Here is a 22,102-nt window from a genome sequence, read left to right as displayed (position 1 = left end):
TACTGCCTCCGGATGTAAACACGAATGTCTCCATTCACTGAGAGCAAGGAGAGATCTTGAAAGTGGTGAGGAATGTAAAGGGGTATTTTGGTTATAACAAGTTATAGGGGATAACTACTGCTAAGAGGAGAGAAGCATTTGAAGCGTAAGTTTAGGAAAATTGCGATTCGCAGCAAATCAGAATTTCCTCTCGCTTCCAAGTCCAAGAAACTTCAGCCAATCTGCCGAATCAAATTTTTTAAAAACTTTGCTCCTCTCTAGGGATAACTATCAGATCGGTGAGGGTCCTACAGCTGGGATCCCCACCAATCGCGAGAAAAAGGGCCCCCCTTGAAACAAACAGATGGGCTGGTTTTAAAAGCGTGCCGCCGCTCCAGTCGTTTCTGCCGGAGATAGCCGGATAGGATGGGGGATAACTTGTTATAACCGGAATACCGCTTTTATTACAAAGGAGGGGGGGGGGGGGGTTTGTTTGATTTGCACCTGTTTTCTGCCTGGGCTACAATGCGATCTTGGCCGCAACCAAAGATCACGGTCTAGCAGTGCAGTGATGGAAATAAATGGCGTCGCAGTGCGACCAGTAAGCTGCCACGACCTCGCAATTGCAAAAAACAAACAAACAAAGGCTGGATCTGATTTATTAGCAATTCTGGGGTTTTGGTCCTGGCAACCTGCACTGCGACCCCATTCATTTCTATGGCGGCGCAAGATTGCCGTATAGCCCCAGCCTAAAAGTTGCAAATTTTGTTGAATGTTGTTTTTGTGCCCAAATTTTTGATTTGTATGCCTCTCTCAGAAAAATGGGGTGCTTAGCGCTTAGCTGCATTCATTAGGTATATGCCACAGTATTAACTGAGACTTTGGAAAAGCGGCAAACGATCCCGCCATTTTACTCCCGTACAGTGTGGCAAAAATATATATATTTTTTTCTTTTTTCTCTTTACTTTACTTCTTTCATTTCCTTTCCCCCCCCCCCCCCTATTTGCTCCCATCACTCTATGGGCCGAGATAAGGTGATTTTTTTTCCCCCCAATGTATTTTTAGGCATCTATAGATGTAGGGGCCGAAATAAGGTGATCTCTCCCCAATATGTTTTTCTGGATCCACAGATGCAAGACTTAAAATAGATTTTGTATTATGGAATCTTTTTTTTATTTTTGTAAGATGGAAATATAATTTAAATATAAAAAAAAAAAAAGCGTAAAACCTATAGACAAAAGTGTTATGCGCCAAACTTGACACACCTTGCAATTTTTCATAAATTTGGTGCAGGCAATGGCTGACTCCCCCTCATGACAAATCTCCCCCCTTTGTGAAGTACTGGTAGTTTCCCTTGGCAGCCCTTCAGAATCCACTTCTTTTTTTTCCAGAGGCCATTTGGAAGATTTATTTTTTATTTTTTTAAGGCAATTATTGCCACCGTTTTTGATAGCCCCCCCCCCTCATATTATCCCCAAACGCGTCGGTCCTTACATCCTGGGGTCAGAAAGTAATAACTGAACGTGCCGCCCTCGACACAAGAAGTGATGTGTAGCTCCTATAAAAGGCCTGTTTGGCGCGCTGCCTGGATCTGTCTGGTGGACACGCATCCCTGGCCAAGTGAATAATAGCTCGCCGGTGTTGTGGAGCGCAGTGACCCGTTTTATACACAGTTGTCCTGAGATGCCTCAGAAGAGAAGACTAGCAGCGAAGCGCGGGCTGATTATACAGCCCGCCATCGACGACAAACCTGTGACGGCAAACGTGCGCCCGCCGGATGTAATGCAAGTCGCCTGCGCTGTCATTATATTTAATTTAGCTTTAATAATCGGCCAAATGCATCCCCTCTGAGGGGGGAATCCTAATGTGCGAGCCCGGGGATCCTAACAGACTAGAGGAAGTTTTCCAAGACTCTTAGGGCTCATACACACGAACATATTTTCTTTGCGTTCCGTTTTTTTTTGCGGACCATATGTGGAACTATTCATTTCAATGGGTTCGCGAAAAAAATAGAAGTTACTCCATGTGAATTCTGTTTCCGTATTTCCGTTTCGCAAAAAAAAAAATAGAACATGTCCGGAATGCGGGCAATAATAGGACAAGGATAGTGCTGTTCTATTAGGGACCAGCTGTTCCGTTCCACAAAATACGGAATGCACACGGATGACATACGTATTTTTTGCGGATCCGTTTTTTGCGGACTGCAAAATACATACGGTCGTGTGCATGAGCCCTTATACTGATTACCTATCTGCTGGATAGGTAATCAGTATCTGAGTGGTGGGGGTCCGACAGGTGTTTGAGAAGGCATCGGCACTCGCAGTAGCATCTCCCCTCGGCCGGTGACGTCATGTTCATGTGGCCTATGCGCAGATCAGCCCTATAGAAGTGAATGGGCCTGAGCTGCAATACCAAGCACAGCCGCTATACAATGTACGGCGCTGTGCTTGGTGAGCTGAGGAAGGCCGCAGTACTACTGCGAGTGCCGCTGCCTTCTCAAACAGCTGAACGGCGGGGGTCCCGGGTGTCGGACCCCCACTGCTCAGAGGATAAGTCATCAGTATAAAAAGTCTCAGAAAACCCCTTTAAGAACCTGCACAATGGAGCGGACGCCCTCTATGTGCTAAAACACATTGGGCAGACTAATAAAACTGTCTAAAGGAAGTACTGTCTGTTGCCCATAGCAACCAGTCACGGTGGAGCTTCGGTTTCTGAAGAAATAAGATGCTGACTTGTGAAACTGTCTAAAGGAAATAGTCTGTTACCCATGGCAACCAATCACAGAACAGCTTGCATTTTTGAAGAGCAGAACGCAGAATGAAAGCTGCGCTGTGATTGGTTGCTATGGGCAAGAGGCAGCACATCTTTTAGACAGTTATCGTAAATCTGAATAATTAAAAATTTTCCTTTTATATAATGTTTTGTTTTTTAATTCCATAGGAATTACCAGCCTACTTGCTAATGGCGTGTACAGCGCTGCCTATCCGCTACACGATGTGAGTATTTGACTTCTCAGTGGTCTGATGGTTACGAAATATTAATTGCGATCTGTTTTTATATACATATGAAGCACTCTGGAAATATTTTTGTCTTTGCCTATATAGTGACGAACAGGCCATTATTATAGAGTAAGATAGGCGCTCTTGTGCATAGCTGTTTTATGTGATGTGTAATTTGTGGGTTGTCAGCCATCTTAATTCCTTCTCCCCTCAGATATGGTTTTCCTAATGAATCCTACATTTCCCATCATGCCTGGCTTTGCAGAGACAGAGGGGGCGGAGTCTCTCCACACTGCAGGGCAGCCATGACAGATTAGTGACACTGCTGCTGTCCCCTCACACTGCAGGGTCTCCATGTTCTCCTAAAGTGATGCAGATTCAGCCCGTCAGCTTTTACATGCAGGAGGCAGGGAGATGAGTGTGAAGCTACATCACATAGAACTACACTGGAGAGTCGGCACACACAGATAGTACAGGCAGTGAGAGTCAGGAGGTAACTGCAGCTAGTCACTGTATGCACTTCCTACTATATATCTCTACTCCTGCTCATTTACATAGAGGAGATGTGTCTTCCACAGAATACAGGAGTGGGGGAGGGGTCTGAGCGCTGCCAGAAGGGATTTGAGTGGTGATGATATCATCCTATAATTCACAGGAAGTCAGCCGCAGGGGAGAGACTGAGTTCCTGTTTACACGTTAGAGCAAGCAGTCAGACTTGACTAGATTCCCATGATGAAAAGGTTAAAAATTTATGGATGCAACTACAAATTACACTGCTAGAATACAGGTGGTCAGTTAGTAAAAAAAAAAAAGAGCTTCCTTAAAGGGGAGGTCCAGCCTGAAAAAGCCATTTTAACATTGTAGAACACTGTTGACGCCTCGGGTCCCTGTGCCGACAATGGCTCGAACCTGCCCCCCCCCATAGTACTGTGGGGCCTAGGTTCTGACACAATGGGCCTCTTTCAGAAGACATCATCACTTTGCCAAAAACAAGGGTCTGTTTCTTATGGTTTCAGAGGCCACAGACCACAGGAATCCTGCTTTTACACGCTGCTTGTCAAAAATGAGTTAAATTCCTATATTGGTCCCCATGGTCGCATCCCATGTCAATGGCTAAACCTGTAAATAAGCAATCCCCTTACTGCAGCTGCACCCCCCCCCCCCCACCCCCTTTCAAGAGCAACACTCTTGGGAATCAAATAAAACCATAACCCTTTTTTTCTTAGAAACAGCACCACCACAGTCTACGGGTCATGCCTGGTATTGCAGCTCGGCCACATTCACTTGAACATAATACCAGACATTTACGTTGCAGCCTTAAAAGGGTTGTCCCATCTCAGCATGTCCACAGCAAGAGAGGACTGGAAAACTGTCAAGCGAGCACGCGTTCTGCTGTTTTTCGTAACTATAATTGCAGCGCAACACTCGGGAGTCACAGAAGTAGGGTAGAATGTTCTGCTGTGCCGTTAACGTAGCTTCCATTCACTGCAATGGAAGTTATGTGACTGCGGTGCACCAGCTTACTCAACAGTTTCAATGCAGTTTCTGGCCACCTGGGGTCAGCGCTTGGTCTCATCTGGCAATGGAAACTGCTAGCTGGGACAACCCCTTTTAACACAGTAACGTTTTCATTCACTGACTGCAAGCAGATGCATTAAAGATGGGGTAAAAAATGAAGCACAAAGAATATTATAAAGCTGCAGAGCTCTTCATTACGCAGTGGTTAACTAATTTATGCAACTTTCTAATATAATTTGTGCATACATTTCTCTATTCGCCTGATCTCTGCTTGTAGTCGGCCTCTGAATGCACACTTTATTCACTGATGGCAAGATGAGATCTTGAAAACAGCATGGATTTAAGCCTCTAAAACAGGGGTGCACAACTTGCGGCCCTCGATACCGTTCTGTGTGACCCCCAAACATCTGGTAACGGATATGTATTTGTGGTTTGATATGCCATAAATATTTCTATTGGTAATATCCCTTTAAGTTTTATTTCGGCTCTTGCTTCGGTTTGACAATGTGGCCCCCAGCCAGAAGAGGTTGTGCACTCCCGCTCTACAATATCCTATTGGGTTCACCGTCTCCTCTTTATAGTGATGCATTAAAGCTGTTACAATGTGCTCCAAATTTTTTAACATTTTGCCTATTTTGTAATTATTTTTTTGTTTATTTTTTTGTTTATTTTTTTAATTTTTTTGCCGCATCCTCCCCTGACCTTGCATGCTCTCCCGCTGATACAGCTACATAGATGAGAGGAGCTGTTGGCTCTCCCAGGCCTTACACCAGAAATGCACTAAAATATTAAGCTAGGACGCTGACCAAGGCGCGTGTGTAATACACAGGGGAACATTTCCTGTTAAATAAGTTATCGGTCATTCTCCTGGGTAAATTGCGCAAGGTGTTGTATAATGTAGTTGAGAAGTTCACGTACGTCCAGGCAACGTGCTCCGCATAAAGCTGACTGGGAGAGAAAATAAGGTTCTCCGAATGTGCTTTGTGTTAATTCTCTTCCATTTTTCTTTTGCGTGTAACATCCAAATATGTTAAAGGGGAGCCTCCGATTTACAAAGCCCATTTTCAAGCCCCCTGTTAGTGAATTCTGAGTAAACAGAGGGGGTCCACCATTCGTAATCTCTCTTCAGTTAGCCAGCCGCTAACAAAGTGTAATTTTGGAGGACTGCAAAGTGTAATACTTAATTTCACCTGCGGTGGTGCTGCAGGGAAGGTGAACACTTGCCGCTGGATTGCTCTACAGATTTTAATGGATTACAGCAGGACAGCCTGTGGTCCAATTAAAAACGCATTTCATTTGTCCCGTGAGAATTGATGTCAAATGTCAATTTCTATAGGAAGTAGGGGGTAAGTTATCAACCCATGTGTTGCCAGTAGAGTGATGTCAAAAAGTCGTACATTTTTGTGCAGGCACCATTTGCGTACAAATATTGTAACCTTTTGGGGTTGTGCGGGGGCACTGGTGTCCTGAGGACCTGCACCAAGTAATAAATTGGATACCTCTCACACCAAATGCCAGTTTGATAAATTCTCCACCCCCATGACTAGAGTGAAAAGCTCTGTTCTGGCTCATGATGTCCATATGCCCTATTAGGATGTATGGACAGGGATTGTCTTCATGAGACATCCCCTCAGTGTATGTATCACTGTCGCCATCTTCACATCTATGGCCACCTGACTTTGGAACTACCCTCTCTTTGAGATCTGAAGGCAACGTTACCAAATTCATGCTTTGGGTCAATGAAGCTGCCATACTGATTGACACATTTCTTCCTTCCACTGCACTTGCATGCAGTTATGATTGTCGAGACTTGTGGAAATCCAGCAGTGTGTCTCATCGAGCCAGTTTCTGTTGTGGTTGTGCGGGTTTCTTATTTATGATGGCTTGGGTCCAACTTGTTTGACAAATTCTGTCTTATAACAAACAGCAAAGCAGGGACTATTCATGTGCACCACTTTTCTATAGTTGAGTCATGAAAAACTGGAGAGGTCCTCATGGGTTCCTTCTGAGTCCCCGGTGTCTACTGGAAAGAGTAGCATAGTCTTGTCGTCAATGGGAACCAGAAGGACCAATTACAAGTCAATGGAATTCAATGGAATTCATTAGGATCCGTTTAAAAACTTGTCTATCATATCAGTCATAGCTTCGTTGACCACTAAGACTGAAAACCATGAGGTTAATTTGAACTGACATTAGAGCCACATATTTCTTGCATAAAGATTACTGGGGTGCAAATCGCTTTAAAAAATAAAAATAATTAGTTTTTTCTACTTACAGGGAGATTATGAAAATGGTGCTGAACCCAATGACCGGAAGGTGAGTTTCGTTTTAACTTTTGCAAATATCAATGGAAGACTCGCCAAGTGGAACGGAACAGGTTTTGGTCCTGAAACTACAACTCCCTGCATGTTATGATAGCCACTAGCTCTCGGAGTATGCTAGGAGTTTTACTTTGAAAAACTGGAGTCAGAGCTGAAGGTTGGAGATCATATTTGGTTGGAAGCAAGCCTACATTTTGCATCCTGATGGGAATTTGCAGATGTCCCGAATATAGTCAACATCTTTTCAATGAGAAACTCTTGCCAAAAAAAAAAAAAAATTTGACTCAAAGCACCATGATTGGTCTTCCCTTATAAATTATGGAAATAGAGTGTACGTTGAATGTAATGTGTGGTCCTTGGATGGATTCAAGCCCCCCCCCCCCACCTCAGACTCCTTATGTAGTAGGTTGACCACCGCTGGCCTAAGTCACAAAAAGGCATCATATGCATGTGGTATAAATTCAGTTTCTCTGTATTTTGAGTTCTACATGTTATCTGCTACTTCAGCTTTACAAACCTCCCATTTTCTAAGTAAAGCTAACGGAGGAGGGGGTGCACGGTAAAAGGACTTGTACAGTAATATAGGGGGCACTCACTCATTGTCTCGGGCATCATCTCTAAGTATGGTCCTGTCGAGGAGAACAATCTCCATCCAGTGTGGAGTTCCTGCCTCTAAACCACAGTTTACAATCTCGATCATCGGGGTAGATACACAACGTGAGCCTCGCTCTTATTATACACTGTGCAAGCCACTTGTTCTGGTCCTTACCATGGGGTTGGTGTGGGTGTTAGAAGATTGATGGGAAAATTAAACATTGATGCCTTTGTGCTAATTAAAGGGGAGTTCCTCAGCTGATCCTGTCAGCGAACCAACAGGAGATTTCTTAGCAGATGTGTTTCATTGTTACACACTGGCCAAAATCCACAAAGCTGTGGTGGATCACACATATTTACAACTTGAACTAACATTGGCAAGCAGGTCGTTTGTATGGGTTTTACTGGACTCCCTCATTGTCCACAGTCAAAGTGTTTGGACTCGTGCACAATACCGTCTTACGGCTATGTCTTGTACAGAACCATCATACAACTTCCGTAGAGCTGCATTAGTTCTCTACTGTAACGGTAACTAAAAGTCAGATGGAAAGTGGCATCATATCTTGCTTCTAAGGGAGGATATCTCTGTAGACACAGAGCTCGTGGTCATCGCATAGCCCTGCCTAAAGTCCTTAGCCTGTTTTCAGTTGGCCATAATATAATTACATGCAAAGCAAGATATTTCAAGCCTTTATTTGTTATAATTTGGATGATTATGGCTTACAGCTTATGAAACCCCAAAGTCTCAATTTTGAGGTCCCCTTTGCTTAGGGGGTATGGATTAATTAGCTGACTAGAGGGCGACACTTTGAGCCTAGAATATTGAACCTTTTCACAAAATTCTAATTTTAAGCTGCATTAATGCAATTCCTTTTTAATTTGCATTACTGAAATAAATGGACTTTTGTACGATATTCAAATTTTTCCAGTTTTACCTGTACCTGCCAGCCATTGTTCTACTCAACCAGGCCACGGTCGAGCAGGCTTTATAGGATTCCATGGTGATCCAAGAGCCTTTGACTTTAAACCATGGGGGGGGGGTCTGGATGCAGTGGCCACAGTATGGACCCTTAAATGCAGCCATAGTACAGGATTTGAAACTGTTCTTCGAAGACATGTCTAGATCCGTTAAATATTTACCCCAATGTTGAGTCATGTATCTCTGTCCACGAAAGCATATTCTTTTCAGTTCGTCTCTTCTGGGTTGCCTGTGACACATTTCATGCCTTCCCACATACTTTAAAGGGTTCGTCTCATCCTAGAGAACAGCAGCCCAGGGGCGATCGGCTGATCGCCTTGGGTCCTGACAACCTCAACAAACAGCTGAATTTGGCCTGGGAGACACAAAAGACAGCCAGCCCCCCTCCCTTGCAATGGCCGCATGTAGTATAGCAGCCATATAGATGATTGGCTGTCGAAGTAGTGGAAGGTCCGCACAAGCGTGCCAGAACAGGAGTCATACGTGAGACAACTCATTTTAATATGCTGATTGTCTTATACTGTAATACAACTTGTTTGGGACAGGCAAGGCTGGCACCGTGACAGAAGAAATTAGCAGTTGGCACCTCCGAGGCTGCCTTTTTCCCACTATGTCTGACAAGTTTTAATGTTTACCCATCTTGTGTGATAATCTGTGTTTAAGGCAATGCTTTTATATGAGACGTCTCTTTTCTGCCTACTTTGCATCAAGAACTTGTAAAATCCTAGTGCCGGAGGGGTAACTAGCCCTAAAGGGGGGTCCCCTACCTACCCTGTGCAATTTATAATACTGCTGCCTTTCCTTGTGATGTTGGGCCCTAAGGCCCTGGGGCTGAAGGTGACTGCTACCTCTGCTTTATTGCCCAAGACTCTGAGTTTTGATGGACGCTCTTCCTTACTATGTACCTCTACATAAGTTAATCTCTATTAACATGGAGTTATATACTGATCCCCTAGGGGACAGAGGGGTAAAACTTAACATTTAATGTGAGCGAATCTAAAATAGGTGGACACTTGGAGGAGAAGCCTCTGCAACATATACAAACATAACAGCCCTACGGGCCTAGACTGAACAACAAACAATCAGTATGGCAAAAGATGGTAAAAATAGAAGACAGGAACGTTCTCACCCGGTTGTGGATGTGGATCAAGGGTTCTCTCAAAGGTTCTTGAGGAAGAGGACGGACCTGTGTAGATGATGCGCCATACTGGAGAAAACAGGCGTTGGTGCCCCTGTATGTAGTAGGGTGGTGGGGTCAGATAACCACATCCACAACCGGGTGAGAACGTTCCTGTCTTCTATTTTTACCATCTTTTGCCATACTGATTGTTTGTTGTTCAGTCTAGGCCCGTAGGGCTGTTATGTTTGTATATGTTGCAGAGGCTTCTCCTCCAAGTGTCCACCTATTTTAGATTCGCTCACATTAAATGTTAAGTTTTACCCCTCTGTCCCCTAGGGGATCAGTATATAACTACTACAATTTTTGGGAGTAAATAGGTCCGGTCGTCAAACCCGGCCTCTTTGTGTTTTTCTATTAACATGGAGCCTTTAACTGCTATGTCGTGTTTCGCTTTACTCTTCAGCTTTTGTGTGACGAGTGGGCCAGTTATGGTGTTTTTTACAAGTATCAACCCGTCGACCTGGTCCGGTAAGTTATATTTCAGCTGTTGTGAAAGTACAACTCCGATCATCACCGGTTGTAGACCGCTGATGTAGGCTATCGGGACAACTACAGTTGTCTCTTTTATGTCCTTCCCATCTCATTCTTTTATCTCTTGCTAGGAAATATTTTGGGGAGAAGATTGCCCTGTACTTTGCCTGGCTCGGAGTGTACACTCAGATGCTTATTCCTGCTTCCGTTGTGGGGATCATCGTGTTCCTTTATGGATGTGCGACTGTAGATGAAGACATCCCAAGGTACAATCAATATTATAAGAGAAGATGTCTCCCTCCTGAAGGTTGAATAGCCCTGGCCTAAAGTATAGTGTGATCTGTTACTGTACCTATAACCCTGGAGCTCTCTTATGTGACAAGGTGGACCAGGACCTCTTGAGTGTAGAAGCCCATTTAGAAATGTAACCACTGCAATCCCTAATGTACACCACTTAGCAGAACTTACTTTATCCTAGCAAGCCTCTAATGCTTACAAGACACCATAAAAACAGATTGAAGACATAAATTTGACTCAGGCGCCAAGAGAAATTAAAGCAGCATTGTGAACATTGTATAATCAAGCAACCAAGAGGAACGCAACACTGACAGTCCCAGGGAAAGCATCCAGCCTGGCCTGCCCAACCGCCAGGGCAGGAGACACTCTCTCCAGATTATGATAAACTAATAAAATGAGGATGGCAGGACATATACTTTATGGGAGCCATGTGAAGAATAACATCCAGACCAGTCACAGCCAGGGAACGGGGTGAAGTAACTTTGCAAAGTACTCTATGGCACCTTAAAGGGGTTATCTCGCCACACATTTTGCCAGCGAAGACATGGGAATGTAATATTACATGGTAGCTGTTCAAAAGAATAGCCATTAATGTAATAGCTAGACCGCTCGAGACCACGAGAGTAAGAACTGCTGCTTGTTATCAGCCATCTGTTCTGCCTCATAAGGGGGTTCCTGAACTGGGCAATACTTTGTGATGTCCATATACTATAATAGGACATGGGTTTTCTTCATGAGACAAACCCTTTAACCCAGGATATACACATGGAGCCTTTGGGTTAGAATTGCACATAGGTTGATGGAACCCAAAATCTGAGAAGACCAGGACTTCAAGACCAGGGCCTTGGGGTCTCTTGTTCTCCTTGTGGAGATCAGGGATCAGCAACCTTCGGCACTCCAGCTGCTGTGAAACTACAACACCCAGCATGCAAACTTGGCTGTTCTTGTAACTCCCATAGAAGTGACAGGAGGATTCTGGGAGTTGTAGTTTCAGAACAGCTGGAGTGCCGAAGGTTGCTGATCCCTGGTATAGGGTGTCCCAGGCAATGGTCCCTGGGAACATTTTATCCAAATGAGCTCTCCTCCAGAAAGAAGAAAACCATATCTCTGGTGCCACCTATAAGTAGCTACTCTAGAAGTCAATGTCTGACCCATTAAAGAGTCTTGACACCGCTATCAGCTAAAGCAGAGATCTCTGTAGACAGCTGTATATTAGTCTTAGGCCTGTATGACACCAACAGATTATCTGACCAATATCTGTCCAATCAGACCAATAGTTGGTGTGTGTGTATACCAAAAGATCTGTGGGTGTGATTGGCCATCTGACCAATGATTGGTCAGATAATCAGCCCTTAAGGTATTACAACAGCAGATGTCATACAGATCACGAATAACGATTGAAGATGTAGCGGCTCGTTAACAATGAAAGTCGTCAGATTACTACATATATTTTGGGAATGCCCAATTATTGCAGGTTTCTGGAAAGAAACTGCCCTTCTAATCTACTCTTCACTTAACATCAATCTACCATTTAACCCCGACGCTTTTTTGTTAAGACTTGATATTGAGAGGTACTCTATCCCCCAAACAGAGTACCTCTCAGTATCAAGTCTTAACAAAAAAGTGTCGGGGTTAAATGGTAGATTTATATTTTAACAGCCTCTCTCCAATGTGTAGCGCAACATTGGAAATCCTCATCAACTCCTCACATGTCTCAAATAATAAGGAAGGTACATGTCAATTGTAGCTTTGAAAAAATGATTGCCAGAAGCAACAATGCACTGTACGATATTCGCTCCGTGTGATGATAATCTTTATTTATATAGCGCCAACATATTCCGCAGCGCCTTACAATTCAGAGGTTCATGTACAAACAGTCATAAATAACATGGCAACAGACAAGTCGATTATTACAACAAGGGGAATGAGGGCCCTGCTCGCAAGAGCTTACAATCTATGAGGGGATAGGGGTGTGATGGGGCCTTTACACACAGAGATCAGTTTATACAGTACATCCATAGCATAAGCTGCATGGTCGGACAACTTGCTGCTTGTACAGCACATTTCTGCATAGAATTCATTGCAGCGTCGCTTCCCTATTAACATTCAGTTCAATTATTAAAGCCCCGTTAAAGGGAACCTGTCACCGGGATTTTGTGTGTATAGAGCTGAGGACATGGGTTGCTAGATGGCCGCTAGCACATCTGCAATACCCAGTCCCCATAGCTCTGTGTGCTTTTATTGTGTAAAAAAACCGATTTGATACATATGGAAATTAACCTGAGATCAGTCCTGTCCCTGACTCCTCTCACGTACAGGACTCATCTCAGGTTAATTTGCATATGTATCAAATCGGGTCTTTTACACACTAAAAGCACACAGTGCTATGGGGACTGGGTATTGCGGATATGCTAGCGGCCATCTAGCCGCCCATGTCCTTAGCTCTATACACAAAATCCTGGTGACAGGTTCCCTTTAAGTCCTAGTAACCTTTAAGAGCAGGGTTGCCAGAAATTTCTGGACAGTCCGTAAGAATAGGTGACTTTTTTTATTTTTATTTTTTTTGTGTCCGTGAAAAAAAATGTATGTGTCCGTGCTACATTATTAATTATCCTCGTTTTACAGCCCACAGTAAATGCTGGTAATGAGTTCTTACCAGCATATTGAGCTATAGACATGTACTACTTATCTTTATCATTCATTATGGATTTCTAATTCATCTGTAAAAAATGTTGGCTGTCTGTGATTTTGGGACAAGTTGTGTAGAAAAAAGAAACTCTGGTTGGCAACCCTGCTTTAGAGTCTTCTATAGAGCTAAGATCCATGTCCCTTTTAATAATTGCATTCTGCATTGAACCTAGACAGGGCCTCTAATCCCTTTATATACACAATGCTTGTTCTGAGTGTCCATCTTCATACATTTATTTCCAGCATGGAGATGTGTGACCAGCGGATCAATATTACCATGTGCCCCTTATGTGACAAGACCTGTAACTACTGGAAGATCAGCTCTGCCTGTGCCACAGCCCGTGCCAGTCATCTCTTCGACAACCCAGCCACAGTCTTCTTCTCTGTCTTCATGGCTTTATGGGGTAAGGAGAATATTGTTCAATATCCTTCAGATGTGTTTTTGTACTTTTTTTTTTTTTTATTTCGGTGTAGATCTGACATGCTCCAGAACTTGTTATAAGAGTAAAAAAAATTGGCCAAAGTCGCCCATCTGATAATTGCTGCATTGCAACGAAAAAATGCCTTATTCAGTTCCTGCTCACAGATCTGCAGCGTACGTCAGATGAAAGAACACAGATACACGGTGATGAGCTCTATATCTCTGTGAGCTGTCACTATGAACTCCTTTTTGTTAGGGATTTTTTACATTGTTAATTTTCTTCCGTAATACAAAATGAAGCAGTATATACAGTACAGACCAAAAGTTTGGACACACCTTCTCATTCAAAGAGTTTTCTTTATTTTCATGACTATGAAAATTGTAGATTCACACTGAAGGCATCAAAACTATGAATTAACACATGTGGAAATTTATACATAACAAACAAGTGTGAAACAACTGAAAAGATGTCATATTCTAGGTTCTTCAAAGCAGCCACCTTTTGCTTTGATTACTGCTTTGCACACTCTTGGCATTCTCTTGATGAGCTTCAGGAGGTAGTCCCCTGAAATGGTTTTTACTTCACAGATGTGCCCTGTCAGGTTTAATAAGTGGGATTTCTTGCCTTATAAATGGGGTTGGGACCATCAGTTGCGTTGAGGAGAAGTCAGGTGGATACACAGCTGATAGTCCTACTGAATAGACTGTTAGAATTTGTATTATGGCAAGAAAAAAGCAGCTAAGTAAAGAAAAACGAGTGGCCATCATTACTTTAAGAAATGAAGGTCAGTCAGCCAAAAAATTGGGAAAACTTTGAAAGTAAGGGCTATTTGACCATGAAGGAGAGTGATGGGGTGCTGCGCCAGATGACCTGGCCTCCACAGTCACTGGACCTGAACCCAATCGAGATGGTTTGGGGTGAGCTGGACCGCAGAGTGAAGGCAAAAGGGCCAACAAGTGCTAAGCATCTCTGGGAACTCCTTCAAGACTGTTGGAAGACCATTTCAGGGGACTACCTCTTGAAGCTCATCAAGAGAATGCCAAGAGTGTGCAAAGCAGTAATCAAAGCAAAAGGTGGCTACTTTGAAGAACCTAGAATATGACATATTTTCAGTTGTTTCACACTTGTTTGTTATGTATATAATTCCACATGTATTAATTCATAGTTTTGATGCCTTCAGTGTGAATCTACAATTTTCATAGTCATGAAAATAAAGAAAACTCTTTGAATGAGAAGGTGTGTCCAAACTTTTGGTCTGTACAGTGCATATATATATATATATATATATATATATATATATATATTAGTCTTTTTTTCCCCAATCTATCATTTTTGCATGGTGATGGTGTTGCTGAATCTGACATAAATTCATCAGAACTCTGCTCCTGTCTCTGCTGCCCATTCTCCCCCTCCTTCTCTCAGCATTGGAGATAGCAGCCAGGAGGTCGTACACAACAGATCACAGTTTGGAAGGGGGATTCAAGGGGGACAGATCAAACAGACTGTAGATAGGGAGGAAAGCAAACACAAGGCAATTTGAAAGGGAAGCATCGGCATCTCTGGTGGCCAGGACTGCAGAAGCACACACAGGCGGGTTTTTTGCCTATAGTGTGTAAGCACGGCCACCGCTGCTGGATGGCAGGGTGGTCGTAACCATGTAAGTCTACTTTTACTCTCGCATTTTGGCTTTCCGTCTGTGAGATCCGTTCAGGGCTCTCACAAGCGGTCCAAAACGGATCAGTTTGCATTCTAATGCATTCTAAATGGAAAAGGATCCGCTCAGAATGCATCAGTTTGCCTCCGTTCCATCTCCACTCCGCTGTGGAGGCGGACACCAAAACGCTGCTTGCAGCGTTTTGTTGTCCGTCTGATGAAACTGAGCCATCCGTCCTGGCACACAATGTAAGTCAATGGGGACGGATCTGTTTTCACTGGCACAATAGAAAACGGATCCGTCCCCCATTGACTTTCAGTGGTGTTCAAGACTGATCCGTCTTGGCTATATTAAAGATAATACAAACGGATCCGTTCAGAACGGATGCAGACGGTTGTACTATCTGAACGGATCCGTCCATGACGGATCCGCACAAAACGCGAGTGTGAAAGTAGCCTAAATGAGCAGTATAAAATGTGATGGAAAAAATGAATGAAGCCAGCAAAGAAGGCAATATGGACAATAACAATACATTAGTAAGTGGCTTGCATTAACTTTTTGTACATAAATGCTATTTGCTGAAGTGATGCAATCCCTTTAATGTAACAACTAACATATGCAATGAGGACTAATGACTAGCATATTCAGCCCCCAAGGAGCCAGTGCAGAGGATGGGGGTGGTAGTGGCCCCGATGAGGTGCCAGGCCATTGCTCTCTGGGCATTGGTGCAGTGGAAATGTAGTTTGAAGAATCAGGTCAGAAGTAAACATATAAAAGTTTTTTGTTTTTTTTACTTAGTGCAAAATATAACGTGTGGCACATCCAGCAATATTCAAAGAACAAAGTGCAGATTCTGGCACCAGATGAGGAAGTATGGTGGCTGGTTGCATAGTAATTTAATAGCACTTGCCAGCACTTGTGAATATAGGTGTCCACTCTGATACAGGCTTGGTGATTGTGATGATTCTAGGTGATGGGTGTCTGAGACGTAGTCCCTCACCTTGCAGTAGTGTCTGTAATGCTGTAATTTGGCTAATCGCTCTGCTGTCTTAAAGCACTGATGCTTTCTGGAAGCTGCGTTCTGAATTCTGATAGTCTCTCTGGAGTGTTTGTCTCGCAGAAGAAACTGGATCTGGTTCCTACGAGCAGGAGCTCTGACATGTGTTTCCTGTCCATTCACTGTCTGAATTGGAACTCCTCCTCCTTGCAGGAAGCAGGACCAGCCCACTCCTACCAAAGAGGGAGGAACGGGGTGGTTAGCGCTGTTCCTGCCAACCATACTTTACCTAGCTGGGAATCATTTTTATTTTTATTTTTATCCTGTCAAAGTTGTCCATAGTCTTTTGATGGTTATGTCCATGGCAATGAAAGCCACAGAATGTGGATCCATATTACAGTACTGGCTCTTAGTGTATTATGGGTGACAAAGCAATGTGGCTTTGAAGGGGTTTTTCCAAGATTTTTATACTGATGACCTATCCTCTGGATAGGTCATCAGTATCTGATCGGTGGGGGCCCGACACCCCGGACCCTGCCGATCAGCCGTGAGCGCCGCGGCCTTCTCTCTGCTTTTCCTAGGCCTAGTGACGACACAGGTCACGTGGCCTAGGAGGAACTCTGCCCCATTCAAGTGAATGGGGCTGAGCTGCAATACCAAGCACAGCCACTATACAATGTACGGCGCTGTGCTTGGTGAGCTGAGGAAGGCCGCAGTACTACTGCGAGTGCCGCTGCCTTCTCAAACAGGTGAACGGCGGGGGTCCCGGGTGTCGGACCCCCACTGATCAGAGGATAAGTCATCAGTATAAAAAGTCTCAGAAAACCCCTTTAAGAACCTGCACAATGGAGCGGACGCCCTCTATGTGCTAAAACACATTGGGCAGACTAATAAAACTGTCTAAAGGAAGTACTGTCTGTTGCCCATAGCAACCAGTCACGGTGGAGCTTCGGTTTCTGGAGAAATAAGATGCTGACTTGTGAAACTGTCTAAAGGAAATAGTCTGTTACCCATGGCAACCAATCACAGAACAGCTTGCATTTTTGAAGAGCAGAACGCAGAATGAAAGCTGCGCTGTGATTGGTTGCTATGGGCAAGAGGCAGCACACAGGAGCACCGCTGCCTTCTCAAACCTGCTGATCGCGGGGTCCTGGTGTCCGATCAGATACTGATGACCTATCCAGAGGAATGATCATCAGTATAAAAGGCTTCGAAAACCCTTTTTAAAGTAAATGCCTACCATTAAACACCATTGTGCGCACAATAATTTCTTGATATATCTTTATAATGGTTGGAGCGCCGCCTTTCTGATACAGATTTCTAAATCCCCTACATAGACATAGCAATAAAGTTTAAAATTCTGCCACCAGTAGGGGGCAGCTTACTGCGTACAGTGCTGTCATCGACTTTAATGTAAGCTTCCCCTGGTGGTGGCAGAATTGTATATCACCTTCACTGTATATCTATGCAGAGGACAACAGATCTACAGCCACCATAAGGCTATATTAGGAAATCAATCCATACAGAATTTTTTTCAAAAAAAAATAAAATACATTCCCAAGCTAGCCTTTCAGCAGGCACAGTAGCAGGTCGCCCATCCAGCGGTGGTGACCATTGAAGCCATCTACAGGGCAGACGTCTTTTACATGTTCACAACAAACTAAGAATTCTGCATTGCTGCCTGAGGTGAAAATGTAAACAGCATAACCCTCCCCCCCTTCTCATGCCGAATTCTCAACCTAACCCCTTCCCTCCATCCCTACTGTTAAAGACATACTTGGAAAACATTACATACAGCTCTACAAAACATACAGGGTAATACAGCGCCACATACCTCGTACATCCTTTGTTGTGGACGTTCTTTTTCCTGATCTTCTCCTTTCAGACCGGACCGCCATGATGACTTCTTCTTTCAACCATCTCTTCTTTCTGCAGAGTTTGACAAAAAGACATCTTAGTTTCCTACTTTTCCATCCTCCTCCCACCTTTTCAACACCCCCAATACTGTGCCCACTGTGCTCCCCAGTAGTATAGTACTGAAAATACTAGTACCACACAGACAGTGCACCCTTCAATAATTATTGGCACACAGGGCAGTCCCTGCTTTGGGGGATTACATCATTTTGGCACAGGGCCATGTATGAAATAAGTAGCCTGAGATGAAAAGTTTCGTTTTCATCTGAGACACTGTCCCAGCTGCATGAAGATTTCCCATCTGTTTGTGTTTCTCATGTTATAAAATCTGCATCCCCCTCCCAGGACAGCGTCAAGGGAATCTTCTCCTCGCTCGTCCTCGCTCATCCTTCCAGGATTTCTACTTGGCTTTTCTTATTTTGGCATCCTTAGATGTATTTTTATTCTATTTTATATATATTTTAATTTTTTTTTTTTTAAGCTGGATATGTAATATGAGGATGAAAAAAAGGCGCATCTGTTAGTATTTAGTCCTTAGCGTGTCCCTAGGGGTTGTACGTTCTCTATGGAGTTGCATATATAACAATTACTGTGTTTGTCATCTGCTAAAGAGCCGTTCCCATCCAGATCCGAGTCACGTTTCCTTTGAGAAATGACACAGAAGGCTGGCTGAAGTTTGTGTCTGTGCATACGTACATATACCATGTATTAAAGGGGTTATCCGAGACCTATAATGCCCCCCCCCCCATATGCCCGGGCCCCTCACAGAGGTTGTACTTGCCTCGCTCTTCGGCACCCGTGTCGCTTCTGATGCTGGCACGGCCACCACTGCATCTCCCCGTTGCACGGATGAAAACACCCCCGATGACTATCTGTTTGAGAAGGCACTGGCGCTCGCGGCTGCACTCTCTCAGCTCGCCATACATTGTTATAGCCGCCGTGCTTGGTATCACAGCTCAGTCTCATTCATTTCGATGGGGCTGAACTTCGCCTAGGTCATGTGATGATGGTCGATTAAACGTGACGTCGCATGGACTAGGCAAAGCTAAAGAAAGCCACGGCGCTACTGCCTTCTCAAACAGCTTTATCGGCAGGGGTCCCGGGTGTCGGATCGCCACTGATCAGATACCGATGAAGAAAAAAGAAGAAAGAAACTCTGGGCAAAACCTCTTTTGAAAATTGGTTGTGGCATTCCCAAGAAAATTCTTTATGTAAATGAAGGCTTCAGTGCACCGAGGGGGGCAGTGCCTAGCCTCTTAGTGCACCCTCCGCTCCTCAGGTTTCCAGTGCTGGTCATGCCCCTTGTTGCACTGAAGTGATTTTTGTATCACTAGGATGTGCCATCAATGTCAGGAAGGTGCAGGTCTCACCCTCTGGGTCCTGTCTCCGAAATATAGTCAATATCCAGCAGTCCCATAGCGGTGAATGGAGAGGTGGCCGTTTTTGCACTGTGCGCTCTCCAACCACCGCCATGGGACGTCTGAAAATAGCCGAATGTGCTTGCCTGCCTTTTTATTTTTTTTGGCACTACCATAGCGGTGAACGGAGAGAACAATGCACATGCGCAGTGTGCTGCCCTCTTCACCTTGGGGGCCCTGTTCTGGAGACAGGTGCAGGTCTCATCTCTGGTACCTCTCCTATCTGAGTCTGACACGATGGAACAGAATACTAGAATGGCCGGGACACCGGGAATGCTTGACAGATCCCGTTCACTATAATGGGGTCAGTCATGTGTCTGGTGTGAATACCGGCATTTTGCCAGACAAAATAACAATATATCAAATTTTTTATATTTTTTTATTTTATTTAAAATTTTGTGCCAGGTTCTGCCGCAAAAGGCTTCTGTCAGACCTTCCACTGCAGATGTGACCCTAGTCTAAGTTGTGCTTCTATTGTCATATCAAAATGGGAGCGGTCCATGACTGACCATGACACAACCTGACTGGCCCCTGTATGGTTCGGACCTGTGCTCCGATGGGCCAGTTCCTGATCTCCTCACTCTTAGCTGGGTTTGGTGCATAGATGCTCGGGAAAGCTGAACAGCAAGCAAATCTTACGGCCTCAGTCACGGCGTGCGTATTTTTGACAGCTGAGTTTGCAAAAATGGACCACAAAGAGCAACTTACTGGCTTCCATTTGCTGGGGTACTATTATTTTTGCAATGCTCTTTAATGGAACAGAATAAAATTGTCCGCCGTGCATTTAAAGGGTTACTGTGAGCAAATCGTAAAATCTCGACAAACGCACAGCAGACATTGTAACGAAGCATTTATTATGTTTGGATGAGTTACAGTTAGAACATGTCATGGCTTTTCTATGGAGCCACAAAGTTTAATAAATCCAGCTTTGTGTAAATACATTGGTGTCAACGCCGTGAAGGATGGAGCTGGGAAGTTTCTGGGACATTTCCTGAACTTGTTTGGTTTATACTTGTGGACTCTTCGCCTCCACTGCTCATGCTCTGCTCCCGACAAGTGTATTTGAGTCCGATGTGCCGATCCCAAGATTACCCTCCCCTTGTGAGGAGCTTTACGTAATGTCAAACTACATTACACACTGGGATGTTCCTGGCCGCTCTTGCCTCCTCCAGGCAATACAGAGAATTTGGACGTATGTACAAGCAATAAACCGCCGACTATGGTAATAGATTGACGGCGGTTTGGCCGAATTAAGGTTGGAGGAGATCCCCTAGACTAAAACTTTGATGGGGGTGCCCCATTCCAACCCAGACGTCACCTTACCCCCTTATAACATCCATGACCTTCCCCGCTGAACTCTATGGGAGTTGAGGCTAAAAGCAGGGGTGGAATAGGAACTAAAAGTGGCCCTGGGAAATAAAAAGGTAAAAGTGGCCCCATGTTGTAGGCGGGTCCAAATTGGCAGAAGGCAGGGCCAGCAATACATTAGTGCAGGGCAATATACTGGCCCAAGTGAACCAAATACCGCAGTGCAGCAGAAAGTACGGCCACCTGCACCACGGTATTCAACCGTATCATTGTCCTGAGGACATTGATACAGTTGAATTCAGAAGGGCACCTGCAGCTGTTGGCCAGGTGCGTAAAAGAGAATCAGATCGATATGAACCTGGCTGGCGGCCGTGAGGAGGGCTTGTGTGGCCCTCCTAGGCATCGGACCACCGGGAAATTTCCCTGTAGGGTCTATGGCCAATCTCCCCCCCCCCCCCCCCCGCTAAAAGCCAAGCCAATGACTCACTTAGATGGCAAAAGAGCGAGCCAGGTGCATGCATATGTGGTCACCTCTCCACCAGTTTGGATCGATGTCCTTAGGAGATCACGATTTGACAGATAGTAAGGAATACAAGGGGGTGAGCAGTGTATACACTGCCATATAGATGGTGATGGCCAGAGGTACTGCTGGGAAACGCTCAGCAAGTTGTTAAAATGTCTGCTGTTTAAAATTTGGGACCCTACCAAATTTTGTCTCTTCTGAAGGTCCTTCAATGACCAAGGCCTACTACATATAATTGATTGCAGAGAGGATGGGTTGGGGAGATCTCTCGAAGTCTCAAAGGTGGTGGAATCTTTCCTTTGTGCCCTCCCTATTAGCGGGCCATGCAGGGAAATGCATTTTTTTCTAATGGCAGATCCAATCTACCATGCACGATAGGGTTTGCCTGGTTGGTGGAGGGGTATAGGTGGAGGGCGGGTGCAAATGTCACTGTGAAGCCTGTGGTTTTCTGTTTCATCAGTAGCTTTGCACAATGAGGAGCCTATAATGCAGCTATATAGTAGAGTAATGAAACCATGCGCGTTACAGATCTATCCCTTGTGTCTCCAAATAACATGAGATGTTCCCAGTGGAAATGTTCTGATGTAATCCCCATGCTATGTGTTACATATGGCTTTCAGACCATTATCGCCTTGTCTGAAATAGTATCTGCGTAGGTGTATTTACAGCACGTTTGTACAGTATGTGTGTGCCTAGAGGCCATTTACCTGGAATTTTTATGAAGTTAATGGCTTTGGGGGAGGGGAACTTTTATGATTGCATTTTACTCATTTTGCATGAAATTATATATTTTTTTAATTGGTTTTATTTAAAAAATGTTCAGCCCTTCTTTTTTTTTTT

The 22,102-nt window shown here is 44.3% G+C and overlaps 1 protein-coding gene across 5 annotated transcripts in view; it reads left to right on the top strand.

The window, feature by feature from the left end:
- ANO1 (anoctamin 1) overlaps positions 1 to 22,102 on the top strand; it is a 169,164-nt gene that overhangs the window by 118,809 nt on the left and 28,253 nt on the right. For all 5 annotated transcript variants that reach the window (XM_040409086.1, XM_040409085.1, XM_040409088.1 and 2 more), the window contains 5 exons: positions 2,920 to 2,975; positions 6,774 to 6,812; positions 9,974 to 10,038; positions 10,173 to 10,307; positions 13,270 to 13,430. In XM_040409086.1, coding sequence (XP_040265020.1) covers positions 2,920 to 2,975; positions 6,774 to 6,812; positions 9,974 to 10,038; positions 10,173 to 10,307; positions 13,270 to 13,430 — 456 coding nt within the window. The remainder of the gene's footprint in view (positions 1 to 2,919; positions 2,976 to 6,773; positions 6,813 to 9,973; positions 10,039 to 10,172; positions 10,308 to 13,269; positions 13,431 to 22,102) is intronic.

The sequence above is a fragment of the Bufo bufo genome, chromosome 10 (genome assembly GCF_905171765.1).
Source record: "Bufo bufo chromosome 10, aBufBuf1.1, whole genome shotgun sequence".
Classification (NCBI taxonomy): Eukaryota; Metazoa; Chordata; class Amphibia; order Anura; family Bufonidae; genus Bufo; species Bufo bufo.
This window is presented reverse-complemented; position numbering and strand designations above follow the sequence as displayed.